At 42.5% G+C, this 16980-nt stretch overlaps 2 protein-coding genes across 3 annotated transcripts in view; one reads left to right on the top strand and one right to left on the bottom strand.

Moving 5' to 3' along the window:
• Positions 1-16980, bottom strand: part of RPL24 (ribosomal protein L24) — a 362759-nt gene that overhangs the window by 64092 nt on the left and 281687 nt on the right. The window lies entirely within an intron of this gene.
• NXPE3 (neurexophilin and PC-esterase domain family member 3) overlaps positions 1-16980 on the top strand; it is a 40557-nt gene that overhangs the window by 9003 nt on the left and 14574 nt on the right. The window contains exon 2 of one of the 2 annotated variants that reach the window (XM_060234560.1): positions 3519-3667. The exons of the other annotated variant lie outside the window; for it this stretch is intronic. Coding sequence (XP_060090543.1) covers positions 3599-3667 — 69 coding nt within the window. The 5' untranslated portion in view covers positions 3519-3598. The remainder of the gene's footprint in view (positions 1-3518; positions 3668-16980) is intronic. 2 annotated transcript variants of the gene reach the window in all.

The following is a 16980-nucleotide window of genomic DNA, read 5'->3' as shown; positions in this document are numbered from 1 at the left end:
TTCATGTGGATTGTACAAAGCACCAAGGCTACTATACCTTCCAAGAAGACATGACATAAATAAGTGTGTCCTAGAGTACACATGAGCCCCGTGGTGCAGAGTGGTAAAGCTGCAGTACTGCAGTCTGAACTCTCTGCTCATGACCTGAGTTCGATCCTGGTGGAAGCTGATTTCAGGTAGCCGGCTCAGGTTGACTCAGCCTTCCATCCTTCTGAGGTCGGTAAAATGAGTACCCAACTTGCTGGGGGGAAAGTGTAGATGACTGGGGAAGGCAATGGCAAACCACCCCGTAAAAAGTCTGCCGTGAAAACACTGTGAAAGCAACATCACCCCAGAGTTGGAAATGACTGGTGCTTGCACAGGGGACTCCCTTTACCTTTTAGAGTACACTTTCTCAGCAGCACCAGTTGCGGCTACTCAGATATACAAAAAACAAGGAAACTTTGAAGTACAGGCACCCCTTTACTGTAATTCTGTGCCAGACAACTGAGCCCGCTTGTGGGAAAGGGCAGGATATAAATCTAAAAATTAAATTCTGTCTCTCATCCTTGCAAGGGCATTAGGAGACTATGATATCCTTATAGCACATGCCTCTAGTTCTAAAAAATGCATCCTTGCACCCCTGCTTTGTGTTTGGCTGGTACAGATTCTGCCTTGAGCAAACAGATGTGCCACCATTATATTTGGTTTGGCTTTAGGCCTCTAGTCCCAAGCAAGGAGCATGTCCTTTTGATTTCAGTAAAATTTCTTATTTAACATGCCTAGGATTTTTTTACATTTTTGCAAAAAACTCCCTCATTTAATCTTTAATTTGAAACAATCTGTAGAAACATCTAACCTGATCAAGAATTCTGTGTCATTTAAAAGCTTACATACAACAGTTGGAGAGCTAGTCATTTATATTAAAGAAGCCTCTGATTTGTCAGACTGATTCTACCCATTCCATTGCCCTTTTATTTTTTTTAAGTATCATTTTAAGGGAGTATTATGTTTCAGAATGAATCCATACATTGAACTAGAGTTCTGAATTTTATTTTTGAAGAAATTATCCTTTGTGTTAAAGGCACACTTCATTTTATTCTGTTTTGTCATCCCCCCACCACCTGCATGTGTATATTTGATTTCAAAATGGATCAGTCTGTTTTAAAAGAATGTAGAGCTGGATTCTGCAGATGCGTTGTCACCTTCCTCTTCCTCAAAGAACCTTCCACTGATGCAAAGAGGGAGGTTCCTTGCCCAGGAGAAAAAAGAACAGATGGTAGAACAGATTTGTACTAGTTATTTACATTTAATTTTAAATTTAAATAATCATTGCAATGTTTTTGTTATGCACTCTTTTATTTTCTCATTTTCTTTCTTTCCCTTACTATACTCATTTGACTCTGCCCCCTACTAATATTTTTTTCTGCCTTCCCCTCTGCTCTTCTTTCTTTTTCCATTTGGGCGGATAGATCATTCAGTTTCTTTCCAGTGGAACTGCTTGGTTTAATACAGTTATCTTAATCTAATCTTATTTAGCCTAGATAGCCCAGGATAGCCTGAGCTGATCAGATCTTGGAAGCTAGGTAGGGGTGACTCTGGTTAGTATTTGGTCAGTATGGTTGGCTCTCATTAGAGAAGAAAAGAAAAGACTGGATTTATACTCCACCCTTCACTTGGAGTCCCAGGGTGGTTTACAGTCTCCTTTCCCTCTCCCCATAACAGGCACCCTGTGAGGTTGGTGAGGCTGAGAAAGCTCTTTCAAGAACTGCTCTTGAGAAAGCAGTTATTTCGTGACTGACCCACAGTTACTCAGCAGGTTCATGTGGAGAAGTGGGTAATCAAACCCAGTTCTCCCAGATTAGAGTCTACACAGTTAACCACTACAACAAACTGGCTCTCATATTTGTATGAGAGACCACCAAGGAATACCAGGGTTACTACACAAAAGCAGGCAATGACAAACCACCTGTGGACATCTCTTGAAGACTTGAAAACTCTATGGGGTTGCCATAAGTCATGTTAGTTGACAGCCTCCCAAAATCTTATTTAAACAAAGGCAACACAAATTCTCATGCCTCTGGATGCTATTAGATAGTTGTTCCAAAACAGTTGGCTTGGCTCAGTTCAGCATAGGGTTGCCAAGTCCAATTTCGGAAATATCTGGGGACTTTGGGGGTGGAGCCAGGAGACACTGGGGTGGAGCTAGGGGGGGGGGGACGGCTGCCGCCGCCGCCTGTTCTCCGCTCACCGTAGCTGCTCCTCCGAGATGGGCTCAGGCTGAGCCCATCTCGGAGGAGCAGCTAAAATGAAGCTGAGAAGAGGCGGCCCTGCTCTTCCGGCAGTTTTTGCAGGAAACACCGCTGGGCAACTGGGCCTCCGAGGAGGGTGTGGGGCCACAGAAGCCGCCCGCCCCGTCTCAGGGAAGCCGCGAAGGCAGCAGAGAAGGGAGGGCGGCAAGGACAACCCACCGGGCCTCGGCAGCTCCATCCCCCCAGCCTCCCTCCCTCCCGTGCTGCGGCGGGGCAGGGCAGGGCGCTTACTCACCTGGGGTTGCTGGGACTTGGGGGGGGGGCGGCGGCGGCTGTGTTGCTAGAGGCAGCTGACCACGCGGTCGGTGTAAAGGATGGGCTTGAGGGTGCGCGAGCGCTACGGGGGCAACGGGCGGGGCGTGGAGACCTTCTGCTACGGCTGGCCGCAGCGCTCGCGCACCCTCAAGCCTGTCCTTTACACCGACTGCGTGGTCAGCCGCCTCCAGTAGCACAGCAGCCGATGAGGAGCACATGGAGCGCAAGCGCAGGCGGCCTCCTCAACCCCCGCTGGTGATGCTGTTCACCCCCAGCATCCTCCCCGGCAGCCCCCGACGCCAGCAGCAGCAGGAGGACGCCGCTTCTCCCCCCGCTTCCATTTTTTGGGGGAGCGGGGGAAGAGGCTCGGAAACCTGGGGTCCCTCGCTGGAGCGGGAGGGTTGGGACCCCTAGTTCAGCATTACTACCAGGGGAAGAGATGGAGGCGCTTCAGGGAAGCTCTTCGTACTGATGCTGCTTCAAGGGAAGCTTTCTGATTTTTGTGCAAAATTCAAGCAAATACATGGTAAGTGATGCTCTGACCTGCTGCCTGGGGCCATTATTTGCTTCTTGGCAAGGCTCTTGTAGATGGTGATGGGAAAAGTAGTGCTTTCCCTGTATTTATTGGTTCAAGAACATCCTTAAGCATACTAAGGATGCTTGACTGAGATATCTGCATAAGGCTTTTCCCCCAGACTTGCCAAATTAGCAGTAAATGGTCTTCTTCAGCCTTGAAGAAACATAACTGGTGAGACTTTTTAAACTGCCTTCAGCTACTTTGAATACAGCTTGAGTTGGTGTAAACAGTTGGTCAGGAAAAGCCTCACTCTGTGCATGAAAAGGCCTGAATGTACATGACAGGGATGAAAATCAAAGTTTCATTGCTTCTGTAGGTATTGCATTGCTTGATAATGCTGCATGTAAGCACTAATAGAATAAACCTGTGAAACATTCTTCTGTTGTCATTTCCAGAACGTCTCCACTTATATTCAGCAAATTTTAGTCTGTCCGTTTCATGCACAACTGTCCAACTACACTAATCATATTGCGTCATGTTGGATGGCTGCAGCATGGATATGCGTGAAGAACTTGTTAGGAGACCCATGTGCAGACAAGAAGAGGTAACATTGGAGATGAGATTAGAAATATTAAATATATTAATTATATATGTGGCAAAGCAGAGAATCCAGACTAAAAAGCATGCCATCCACTACTGAATTTTATTTTATTTTATATTTGACACTGTGCATTCCTATTGTCATGTGCTGTTAAATCCATACTGCAGATGCAGCTTTTTATTACTTGCTTTACCAATGTGTAAAATTAATCTTCAGAGCCAGACAAATCCTGCTCAAAGCAAATCTGTTTTATGCTTAGGAAGATGGAATGTTAAAAGGATATCCTATTAGCTGAAGGTAGTGCTTAAATTAGCTGCGATGTCAGTGACATCAAGTTAGAGATGCATCTCTTTTGTTCTTTAACAAATCCTGTTTCTTAACAAATATATCATCATGGGTGGATTAAAATAATTGGGTCTTCTAAGAAAATAGTGAAAATGAATGCTTCTTTTTCATTTTAACTTTTTATTAGTTTTAAGTATAAGAAAGGGGATACAGAAGATAAAAAAGACGGGACAAAACAGAAGAACAAAGGAGAAACAAAAAGTATATCAGTTACCTTTCTACAACAAAACCAGATACCAGATTTCTTCTACCTGCAAACCTTTAAACTTTAACCAAATATTACCATTAAATTCTACAGTCCTTTTATAGCTTTTTAAACTTATACATTTCTAATATTTATAGTATAAATCTGAACTGTTTATCTTTGATGCAAAACATTTATCCAAAAGAGAAAAACAAAGAGATAAACAGAGCAAAACTAACTGAATGGTTTTAAAAATATTAAAAATAAGCATAAATGGGTAAGATGAATATACACTCTAGTAACTTGTTTGTTTCCAACAAGAGCTAAAAACAAAAGCACATTACTTTGTCTATGTCAATATAAACAGGTTCCAAAGTTAGAAATCAAGAGCAGATCTTTGCCATTATATAATATCTGTGTTCTCTAGATTAATATAAATTGAGCATAACCAACTATTTGTCTAAATTAATTATTCACTAATTGTTCATGAGTTATTTAAGAGCTTTTGGAAACTCTATTTCCAACTATCATGTTATTTTAAAAAGAGGAGAATTGGTAAACCATAACAACCTCACCCCCATGTATATTTATTTTTATCTAAGGAGAAGATAATACAGTTGCTACAACACAGTCTCTACTAGATTTCTCTACTTAGATTATAAAATATAAAGCCAAATTATAAAATTCCAGCTTCCACTTCAGAATACCACATCAGCTCTGTTACGTTGTACCGTTAGTGACCAAATATGCAAACACAGTTTATAGTCCCAGTCCCTTCTTTTTAAAGGCTTTCCAAGTTTTGATCTTTTTGGCGTAATGTCCGTCTTCTCCCCTTGTCATGCTCATCTGTTCTGCTAGAAAGGATAAGACCCACACACAGTCACCTCCTCTTACCAAAGCTTTAATAAGTTGTAATTTCCATTCCACCTTTGAAACTGCATATGTCATCTCCATGCTGATTTTGATTCAGCAGATTTCCAGTCTGTTGTTTATTCCCTTTCCCCTGCTCATTAGACAATTTTGGGATCTCTCAACATTTCTGCTTATGTAGATTTTCAGTTTCACTATACTTCAGAAGAAAATTTTCCACCTGCTTTTTTATCAACTCTGCTAGCAGACCGATGTCATGCTGTACGGAAGATATAGTAGCACAAAAATCTTTTTTATCATCCACTTCAGTTTGCCAAGTCATCTTCCCACAGTACTACTCAGTCCGATAACTGATAACTCGGTGGGGAGGGCAGGATATAAATCGAATAAATAAAATAAAATAAACAAAAGTTAATGAATAGCTCAGAGACCTAGTTAGCTTGTCTTCCAGCTCTCCTCTTGCTGTATGCTTTTCTCTTACATTCCAGTTCAAGCCACATCTGTTCCAATCCCCATCAAATGAATTTCTTTTACAAACATATTCAACTTCTATTCAGACTGTCTTAAAATATGCTAGTGTTCCAATTGTAGCTTATTAATTATAAACCAGATCAGTTCACATGTCTGTATTCAGTCCAATTAAAAGAACGAAACAAAAGTGCCAGTTTTCAGCAATTTGTTCTTCTTTTGGAAGCCTCTTTTGTGGGGGAGGAGAAAAACGTCCTCCTCCCCTATTTTTTTTTTAACAGTCCTGTTTGGTTTTACAGTCGGTTAGGTTTTTAAGTAAACTTACTTGCATGGTAGAGTTTCAGCAATTACAGTAGAAAAGAAGAAGTTTAGAAAGCTGTTAAGACATTCACCTTTTGTTGCTGTCATGGCGATTGTTGCGGTGGAGTATCAGAGCAACAGGAGGCTCAGAGGCTGGCTGGCTGGCGTTTCCCCCGGCTCCTGTCAAGCACCTTACTCAGGGGACCCTTGCCTGGGTCCCCCTGGGGGTACCACGACTGTGGCACCCCTCCAACCGCCCGATTCAGGGGGGCTGCTGGAGATAAACTCCGCAGACCCCGCCAAAGACGAAGCACCGAAACCCGGAAGTCGAGTACTTCTTTTTGAATTGTCAGTGCCATCCTAAGCAGAGTTTATACCCTTCTCAGTTCACTGAAGTCGGTGGGTTTAGAAAGGAGTAATTCTGCTCCCTGGGCTCATGGAAAAGTGGCTTGTTTGTTCCAGTTAAATAGGATAAGCCCCGAGACCACCACAAGCCATGCTTGGAAGGAGCATGGCATCACATGGAAGTTCTCAACTAAAGGAAAGTTATGTTGTATTCCACTCCGAAAAACAGAGTTTCTTCTGTGTAGCAAAACAGAGGAAACTAGGAAGAGGCAGTAAAGCTGCCACAAGGAAAGGTGAGATATAAATGTTTTGCTAAATCAGGTGTGGGGAACCTCCGTCCCATGTGGCCCTTGAGGTCACTTGGTGTGGCCCTCAGGGATTGCTGGCAGCCTCCCCATGTGGCAGCCTCCCCAGGGCCAGATAGAGATCACAGGGCCCAGATGTACTGTGTGGCAGCCTCCCTGGGTCCTGGCTGGCCGGCCAGAATTGCTGCAGGGCCTGGAAAAGTTACTGTCACAGTTCAGTTTGCACTTGATTATCCTAGATGGTGTGGCCTAATATGCTAATGAGTGTGTGATCTAATATGCTAATATTAAGGGATGTGGGCTAATATGCTACTGATTTCCTGCTGGGCTTTTTCTACAAAAAAGCCCTGGGCCTAGACATTTGCCTAGGGCGGCGGGCCGGGTGTGTGTGTTTGTGTGCCAGATTAGGCTCTCCCCACATAACTTCAAATAGAAAAACAATTATTTGCATTAATTTTGCTGGCCTGAATCATTGTCCCTTGGCGAAGAACTGTTTTTTAAGTAGATAATTTTTTATGGCCCGCGAATGATGTTATAAATATCCATATGGCCCTTGGCAGAAAAAAGGTTCCCAACCATTGTGCTAAATAATTAAATAAATGGAACATCGTTAAAGAAGAAATTCCAGATAGTTCTGTTTGCCACATCTATACGTTTTTCAAATTTCAAATAAAGTTTTCTGTACTTAAATATCTTCTTAAAATATATAAGAACTGTTAGTTCATCCTCACTATTCTCTATCATTCTGTTCTGGGCCTCTGAACTCCCTATTTGGCATGTTTAGCTGAGAAACCCAGGCTTGTTTCTGACCCGTGGAAGTATCATCTGTGTGTTTTTTTTTGTCAAGATCAACAACTTCCCTTATCTTGCCCATATTAATGATACTTCCTCCTTACCAGGATTGGCTGTTCTCCTCTAATTTTAGCAAACTCAGGTTGTTGGTGTGGCTGATTTCTCCATGTGACTAAGAAGCATCTACAGGACCACGATCATGCCAAGCTATTGTATAATAGTGTTAATTAACTATTTTAGGCATACAACAATTTTTCCTGTTTGTCACTTTTCACCACTGCATACAAGAAAACAATTTTATGGGAATGTCCTTAACCTGCAAGATCTATACACCTTCTTACCTTTCTTCCAAAGCTTATAGCTCTCACTTTAAACTATAATATGAGAGTCCAAGCACATATAGATATTTTAAATCTTCAAATATTGTTTCAGATTGGTTGCTGATCTTCATATTGTACATCTTTTCCAGGTACTTTTTTGAGATTATATGATAAATGCTACTTTTAAAATATTTGCAGGGCCTCATCCTGGTTAAATTGGACTCATTCAGAAGATATATTGGCTCTCTCTAAAATTTTCTATTTATTTGGTCTGAAGAAAAATCAGATTTCTGCAGAACATCATTCCAGATCAAGTATCAGTTATTCATGCCTCTTCCCAAAACATTTTCATTGTTAAAATATACACATTAGACAGTTTTTGATGCTCTGTTTTTTATTATTGAAATACAGTTACACACATAGTAGTGCTTTTGATAATGTAGGAACTGCTTATCAAAACTTCAACAGAAGATAGGCATTTTAGACACGTCAAAACAGTGGACAATGGTTGTCATTTAAATTCAAAATGCAAAGCCACTGAAATTCTTACATTTGTTACAAGTCCTTTATCATGTGCTCGTATTTTCTTTCAGTTAATATCTAGTTTTTGTCAGCAGCGGGAAAATCTGTAACATTCTGTAAAATATAATCTTGTGATAAGTCAAATATTTTCCTAAACTTATTATTACCGCTTAAATATTATGCCCTTCTGAGGCTCTACTCACACAAATCACATCTGGGAGTATATGTCATAATTTTAAATATTTTCCTGAGAATACTGTCACTGCCACTGTATCCTGATTTTTCTCAGTTGCTGCCTAGTCTTTCTCTGAAGCAAGGAGGAGCAGAGATTTCAGACTTTGGTTATATCCATTTTCTGATAGGTTGAAAATTGCTGTTTCTGTTTTAAACTGCCACATTTTTGGTGCTACATGTCTGTTTCAAGTATAGTCACTTAGCAGAATATGATATACCTATTTAAGGGTGTTTTGCATTTGTATCACTGTGCAAGATGTGGTCCAATTTACTCTAATTAGGACAAATTTCAGGCCCATTTCCAGTTTGATTATTATGGGTAACTGCCTTATACTCTGCATAAAGCATTTGTTTTTGCTCTACACTGTAGCGCAGAGCATGGTTCTTTTCTACATCTAGCTGTCTTCTCAGCAATGCTCTAAAAGCTGTTGAAGTTTCTGTGGGAGGCTCTTCCTCCTGACCTGCTGTGACTGGAGGTTTGTTCATTCAGAAGTGCAGCTCATGATTTGTTAAAGCATTTTTTCTGCAACTCTGATAGCAATATTTATTGATATGCTGAAACCCCTTTTTTTTTAAAGGCAGGAAAATGGCTGAGGAGGGAAAAGGTGGGAAAGAGAGCCAGCACCTTTAAAAAATGTGGGAGACCTTTTAAACGACAGCCTGCCACAATGCGGCACACACACACACACACACACACACCGCATTGGATCAAAACAGGTTTTGAAAATTCCAGCTTAAGTCTCCCTTGACTGTGTAAGTAAATAAATCATCAATTTGGCTTTAAAAGCCAATGTGGGTTGAAGAGCCTGTATGAAAGATAAACCTGTATACACCATGGCTTTCCGACAGCCCCAGGAAGTGCCTTTTTTCTGTGGTTTCTGTGTTAATTTTGGAACTCCATTCCTTTGGGGTCTCAAACATTTTCTCTATTCTGACCATTTCAATTATAGTATCCACAATTCCACACTTGTACTTGACATGTCACACCTGTCTGGCTATAACACTGTTTCATACATGATTCTTCATAATATATTCTGTTTAACATTACTGGAAACCAGTTTATTATAAAAATCCAGTGCATTTAGATCCTTTAAACATCAGTTCTTCTGCACAAACTTGCCATGAAGGAACTGTCCTTATTACAGTCATGTCAGTGAGCTGTTCTAGTCTTCCATTGTCTTGTAGATCTAGTTTCCACCAGATTTTCCATTATAGTGCAGGGGTGCAGAGTGCGGCTGCTGTGAACTCTACTCAATTTTATTCCTGTTTAACAAAATTTCAAAGTTCATATTTGTTTCCTGTAGTCCTTCAGGTACTTCACTGATGATGAGCTAGATAAATATGTTTTTCTCATTTTGCCATACAGTGTTGTTATACCACCTGCAAACTGCCCAAATACAACACCGCTGTTATACTAATTGTTCCTCTGAACACAATAATCAGCTTGGTCTAAGGTTTCACATATATGGTTGTTGGCAATATAGACACATTGATTTGTATTATGGAGGGTACATGAAATAAGCCTCTGTTACTTGGCTGATGGACCTTTCCATTTGTTGGATCGTTGACCATTGCCGTCCAGTCCCCACATATAGCATATTTCACCGCATCTTGAAAAATACCTCATAAAATAGCTGCAGGTGTCATGCAGAATACTGTTATAGACATCACACTATGCATCAACATCCTTGAATATACTTTGTTTCATGTTCTCCCATATGCTTCTCCTTGAATTCCATCTTCAGAATTCTCATCCTTTGACCAGTCAGGAATGTAGTCCTCCATATCAGAGTCATTGCAAGATGCTATGTTTCAATTCTAAAACAGAAAACAATCAATAATGTTCCTGACACTGGAAACTCAGTTCCTAAACACACAGGGATCCCATTTGGACCAGGACAGCAATGTATGGGGGTGGGAATGGGCTCCAATCTCTACCTCATGCAATTTTCCCAACCTGATATAGCCTTAGGAGAACTATTTGTCACATTAGGAAAACTCACAAGTACCCCATTAGTAAATGTACATGAGGCAAATAGCATCATCCTGAGTTTTAGTTCAGGAACTGATTTCCTAGCAGGGAATTTGTGGCTGACATCTGCCTGAAAGTCCTTTGGGTAGACATTGAGTAGACATTTGGCAAACTTAACATTCAGATAGTCCTTCTACAGTGCATTCCTATGCAAAGTTACTCCAGTCAAAGCCCATAATTTTCAGTGGGGTTAGACTGCAGTTATTCGGCATAGGACTGCATTATCAAGTTAGTTTCTTTCACTGCTGTAGCTAATTACTCCAAGCCACAACGATATAGCCAGAAACTCTCTTCACTTTATAAGATTTAACTAAAATTTACATAGCTGGATTGAATGATGATTTAAATTTACATAGGTGAAGTGGTATATTATTACTCTAAGAAAAGCCCCATGAAATGTTTATGTTCATTCGTGTGGATATTAAGCCCTTTTCAATTCTCTTATTCTCCTGCCTCTCTTTACTTCCTTTATTTCTCCTCCTAGCCATTGTGAGGGCCAATGCTATATGTAATTCCCATGCTACAAAGTTCATTTGTCCCTTATGTGGACTTTCAACAAATGTGTTCTGGAAGGTATCCCCTGGAAAATTAATCTCTTGGATTAGGCCCATGATGCATAAAGAGAAGGGGATCAAACCTCCACCCCCACGGTTTTTCTTAGCCCAAATGGTCCTGAGAAGCTGCCATTTACCGGTTGGGGAAGCTTACAGGTATTTAATTTATAGTCTTCCTTTCTGGTTTATTTATTTCTGCACATTTATATCCCGCTCCTCCTGAAACATCTTAGAGCTGGTTGAGACTCAAGGCAGATAACATAATATAAAAAATGTAATCAAACAGCATAAAATATCTGGTAGACAATACAATGGGACTAGAAATTACAAAATCAGAAAAACAATGCAAAAGAAAAAGATATCCTACATAATATAAACAATGCAGAAAATAGAATTTAAAAACTACAAGACAAAGCAGTGAGAGCAACACACAATTTACACTAAACATTGGGATAGATAACCATCCTTTTCTTTTTATAAAGAAGTATCCTGAACCTTTTCACTATACTACAGCCTTGTTCCCTTTATAAAAATGTCCACCTGAACAATTCTGTTTTACACAATCTCTGGGATGATAGTAGTATGGGAGACTCCCTGGCTCCTCAAGGAAGCCATTCCACAAGGTGGAGGCCATAACAGAGAATGCTTGGGTATGAGCAGCTGTCAATCATACATATTCGTATAGTGGCATCTTCAGGAGGGGCCATTTCAAGTCAGGCTCAGGAAAACAGTTCAGGGACAAAGGCTTCAGTCCCTTCTCTTACAGTGCTGCAGTCCCAATCTGAATCATTTCCCAGTAGAGAATTCCCAGTGCATGCCTGATCCAAAGCCCTTGTGGTAGCCACATATCCACCATATGGACTTCAAAAAATGTAAATCAGCCCTTAGATCCCAACCAAATTCCTACCCCCATCTGTCAGTACAGCATTTTAAAAAAGAGAAAAGGTAAAGGTAGTCCCCTGTGCAAGCACCAGTCGTTTCCGTCTGTGGGGTGACATCGCATCACGACGTTTTCACAGCAGACTTTTATCTCTGTCCTAATGAGCATAAGGTAAAACTGGTTCTAGCCAAGTAGGCATAGTCTCTTATTCCACTTGAGGCAACACCCTCTCAGTGGCAGAAAAGAGAAAGAGGAAATGGGGAAAATCGTCTTTCCTGCTCCCCAGCCACCTGTTATTCAGAGCATTTTTACAGGCAACTCCAAGCTTTCTTTGGTAGACTTGCATCTGCCTCAAACCTTAATGAAGCTATAATAGCAGCCTTCACACAAAGGAGCCAGTTTCTAGGTAAAGGGGACTATTAGTCTTTTCAGGCAGAGGTTTTCCTGCTGTTGGGTACTGAACAGCAGTTTTTCTATGAATTTCCTCACTGCCTCATTTTTCATTTGTTATCTTTCTGTGGTTTCTTTGTCATTGCTTCATGTTTTCTCAAATCAGATGAAAGGTTGAGATATGGAGAAAAGATGAAGAAACCATGGAAAGACAGATTGAAAATGAGGCAGAGAAGAAAACAACTGCAGTTAAGCACCTGAACCATGTGAATACATGTATTAAAAGACCTTGTGTCTCTGTAATGAGAATGATCATTCTGCCCTTGGGAAGTCTGCTCGGAATTGGCAAGTGGGAAAATGTTTTTTTAAAAAATCTCCCTATAAGACGGTTAGATTGTATTGAGCCATATGGGGGATGGGGGACAGCAGCTCTCCAGTGGCCAGCATGTGCAACCTCTGCATAGGAAAATGTGTGTGTGCATGTTGGAGAACTATGTACCCTGGCTCTGTTAACAGTGCAACAAGAGCTGACTAGGTTCAAAGGAGTGCAGAAGAATCATACCCCACTCTTCTTTCATGTGCCTCTCCATTGGCAAATGAGAGACCGTGACAGGGATCTCATGCCTATCAAGTGCAGAGTGGCCAAGTGCTTCTGTTCATCAATGAGACCTTCTGCAGACTCTGGCCCTTGATACCAGTAATGCATTATTTCCCCCGACCTTTTCCTCTGAACTGGTTCCCAGCATTGTATCTGACTGACGTGCTCTGAGCATGTACAATACAGAGTAGCAAAAAGAGAGTGGGTTGGTATTTTACATACAGAGGTACAGTTTCTTTGCTTCAGCTACCCACATTTTTTTCTTTTTGTGATCACACTGAATTTTGTTCAGATGACCAATAATATGTTCATAAAACATTTTACAGTGGTCTGGAATGCCTACTTAGTAGATACTCTATGGGTAAATTTTGTTTTAAGATTTCTGACTGCTGAAGAGCCCCGTGGTGCAGAGTATTAAAGCTGCAATACTGCAGTCCTAAGCTCTGCTCATGACCTGAGTTCGATCCCCAGTGGAAGCTGGGTTTTCAGGTAGCCGGCTCGAGGTTGACTCAGCCTTCCATCCTTCCGAGGTCGGTAAAATGAGTACCCAGCTGATTAGTATTTGGAGAAATCTAATATGTTTGTATTTTTAAAAAAAGGTTGACAGGAGAAAAAAAACTTCATTTGAGGCATTTATTGTTTTATTTATTATTTGTTTCTTTTTTTCCTATCTTGATATTCTTCTTAAAATGCTTTTCAGCATTCAATCAAAGCACCTGAAAGCCAATTAAGACTTAAATAGGCAGACAGAGTGGCAGAAGGGGGGGGGGGGGAGAGGGGCAGATAGCATGAGGCAGAACCCATGCAAGAGAGACAAAGTGGAGACACATCTAAGGCTTTATTGTGCAGGAACCAGGTGGAAGTTGGAAAGTCCTGCAGGACGAGGCTCCACTCTGAGAGGAGGGCAGGAACAGTCAACTGAGTAGAGCTGGGGGTGGGGCTCAGACGCACCATAATTGGAAGCCTCTCTGTCAAATCCCCACCTGCAAAACAGAGAAAAAGATCCGGAGCACCTGGGGAGGAGTGTCAAGTCAGCTGCAGCAAGGGACGGAAGAGGTGTGTGTGGGGGGGTTGTTTTGACAGAACACCCCCCCTCAGCACAGGAGGGAACCAGCCGACGCCCACCCTACGGTCCCGAGTTGCAGCGCTCCTGGATTGCTTGCAGTTCATCAGCCATGGCAGCATGAGGCAGCGTGTTGGCCAGAGATTTAAAGGGACAGTCACTGACTTGCCTCTTTACAGGCATCGGACCAGCTGCTGCCCCCCCACCTGACTCTACCCTCCTCACACCATCGTCGGCCTCTCCATAGACTTCTGCCTATGCTTGGGCGCAGGGCTGGGGTGCTGCTGCCCTGGGGCTGAGACCCGCTCAGGTGGGCCCATGCCCAAGTAAGTCGCCTCCACTCATACATAAGTGGACTTAGATTGGCCTAAATCTGACTTACGCAGGCATGGGCCTTAGTTTCTTTCCAAAGAACTTTCACCCAGGGCCAGTACGTGAGAGTAGGCGGCTGCCTAGGGGTGCCATGAGACACCCCCTTTCCTCACATGCCATGACTATGGCACTAGCTTCCCAATATCAGTGAGGCGTCCTGGGCCTCAGGAAGCCTCAGCGAGGTTGGGGGCATGGCAGCAAGCACACTCAGAGATAGCTCTGAGTGCGCCCGCTGTCTTCCCGATGTCAGCAAGGCTTCCCTAGGGTCGGGAAGCCTTGGTGACATTGGCGGAGGTGTGTGCAGGGCCAGCCCGCCTCTCGCCCTGCTCTCTCCCCCCCTTCAGAAGGAGTTGGCGGACTGGGCAGCAGCTGCCCACGCACTTCTTCCTGCGTTCAGAACACAGGAAGAAGCATGTGGTCTGCAGCTGCCCAGTCAGCTCCCTCTGAAGAGGCAGAGGGGTGGGCAGAACGAAAACGCTTGGCCTGCCCTTTGCCCAGCCCCTCCCCCCTTAAGAAGGAGCCGGCAGGCTGGGCAGCGGCCACCTGCGAGCTGCTTCCTGCATTCCAAATCAGAGCACAGGAAAAAGCACACGGGCAGCCACTGCCCAGTCAGCTCCCCCTGAAGAGGCAGGGGGCTGGGCAAGGTACAGGCTGAGCAAAAATGTTCAACCTGCTCATCGCCCAGCCCCCTTCCCCTCTTCAGAAGGAGCCGGCGCTCTGGACAACGGCCTCCTGCGCTTCTTCCTGCGTTCCGAATCGGAACACAGGAAAAAGGATGCAGTCAGCCACTGCCCAGTCAGCTCCCTCTGTGGCGAGGGGCGAGCCAAGCAATGACATCACTTTTGATGCAATTGGGGGGGGGGCAGGTTTCTGCCTGGGGCGGCGGAAACCGTAGCGCCAGGCCTGCTTTCACCCCCCCCTTAGGATTGCGCTGTAAATGTTGATTATAAATAGAAATGCCTCAATGATCTGAAGGGACCATATATTCTTATGGCTGTTTCACAAGTCACTTCTGAGCATAAGAATTATTTGGGTTTTTATTCCTGACTGGCAGAAAGCTCAGATAAGTTGCTTCCCATCCACTGGAAAGAAATCTGTAATAATTACTCCAACTCTTTCCTTTATAGGCTGAAAAATTGTAGCATGTTTTGAAAAATTGCAGAAAAAATGCAGTATATTGGCAAATGTGTATCTGTTGAAACCTACCAGTTTGACAAGCTCTCTCTGTCACTGATGTACACAGATGGCAGCAATATTAAGAAAAAATAAGAGGATGAAGACTGATTATATGACTGGCAGGATAAATTTATGAAGCCTCCTCTAAATGCCATCAGCCATACCTAACTAGTGCCATTCATTCTCTGTCTCTCTGCCTGCCTCTCTCTCTCAGGGAAAAAAATGATCAAATTTTGCTTTGTCATCTCAAAATTTATACTTTGGCTGGTCCAATCATAAGCCTTTCAAGGAACATTTTGAGAATTAGGTTGGTTGCTAAAAGACTGCCTTTTATAATAATAGTTGTCCTTTGTACTTAGCAGTCTGTTTCTAAAAAGAGATTATCTGAGGTCTTCTGGAAGCTACTTCTGTCCTGTTCTTTCACAGTTGATGTTGACATCTTGATATCATGAGGATCAGCTAATTGTTCTGTTAATTAGAGCCACAGCATTTAGTTTGTTGATTTAATCAGCTACAAAGCCAATTTTATAATTGAGGTTATATTTGATATACTAGTATTTATCAAACTGCAGGTGGCAGGCATTGTCTTAGAAAAATTATGACTTCCAATGTGTGAGTGAAGGGAGAATGCCTCCAGAAGCTCCTAAGTATATGATATACTTCCTCTGGATCTGCGAGGCCTGTCAAGGAGACATACACTGGGAATTCTATATTTAAACTTCATCCTTGGTCATCTGGGGGCACAACTTGGATTAGAACCACAGTACACAGGAAGTGTGGGTTTAAGCCTCTCCCAGTACTTTCTGCCCAACCCGCGATGGCACTGGGGTGCCTATTTGTCTTGTTGGGGTAGCTTACATGTAATGACAGGCTATACATAAGATTCCCCAACTGAACATTTTGGTTCCTAATGTGTTCTCTCAGGACCAGACTAGACAAGACCGTGACCCCCAGGTCATGTTACCTTCTACACATGTACAGCAGAATGTGTGATTGAAACAGCACATTTATCCAAGCACTGGTCTTCTGTTTTGTTTGTAAAGTTAATGCATGTTGGTTTTCTCATGCAAACAAACGCACACACAGACATACAAGGATATATGTTCAGTGTAACACGTGAATAGGGCTATCATGTGAGTTTCTGCACCACTGCAACAAATGCCAGTTATGGGGATCTTGGATGAGGAAATCTGCAGTGTGAGTATGGAGTAAGTGGTAAACAACTCTACTTGGTAGGATGGTGGGAGGGACTCACCACAGGGATGGAAATCTCTGTGGCAGTAGTGATATTCAGACTAGCTCTAATTCCAGATGTGAAAGGCAGCTGTCATTATTTGGTGACGAGTACAATGAATCCCTCATATGCACAGTAATATTCTTCAATAATTTATATCTTCAAGAGCACATATGAAAGATGCAAGGGCAAGGCTCTTGTAAAACTTTGCTCAAATCAGTCCCTCCTTGATCTTTATGATAACTAGTAAATAAGAAGAGAACATATGGAATTCCATCTGCCAGCATTTACTTTAGTTTGACTGCAAACCAATCCCATTTATTCTAGAGTAG

Source organism: Heteronotia binoei, chromosome 3 (assembly GCF_032191835.1).
Source record: "Heteronotia binoei isolate CCM8104 ecotype False Entrance Well chromosome 3, APGP_CSIRO_Hbin_v1, whole genome shotgun sequence".
NCBI lineage: Eukaryota > Metazoa > Chordata > Lepidosauria > Squamata > Gekkonidae > Heteronotia > Heteronotia binoei.
Note: the sequence above shows the minus strand (reverse complement) of the source record. Positions and strands in the feature narration are given on the sequence as shown.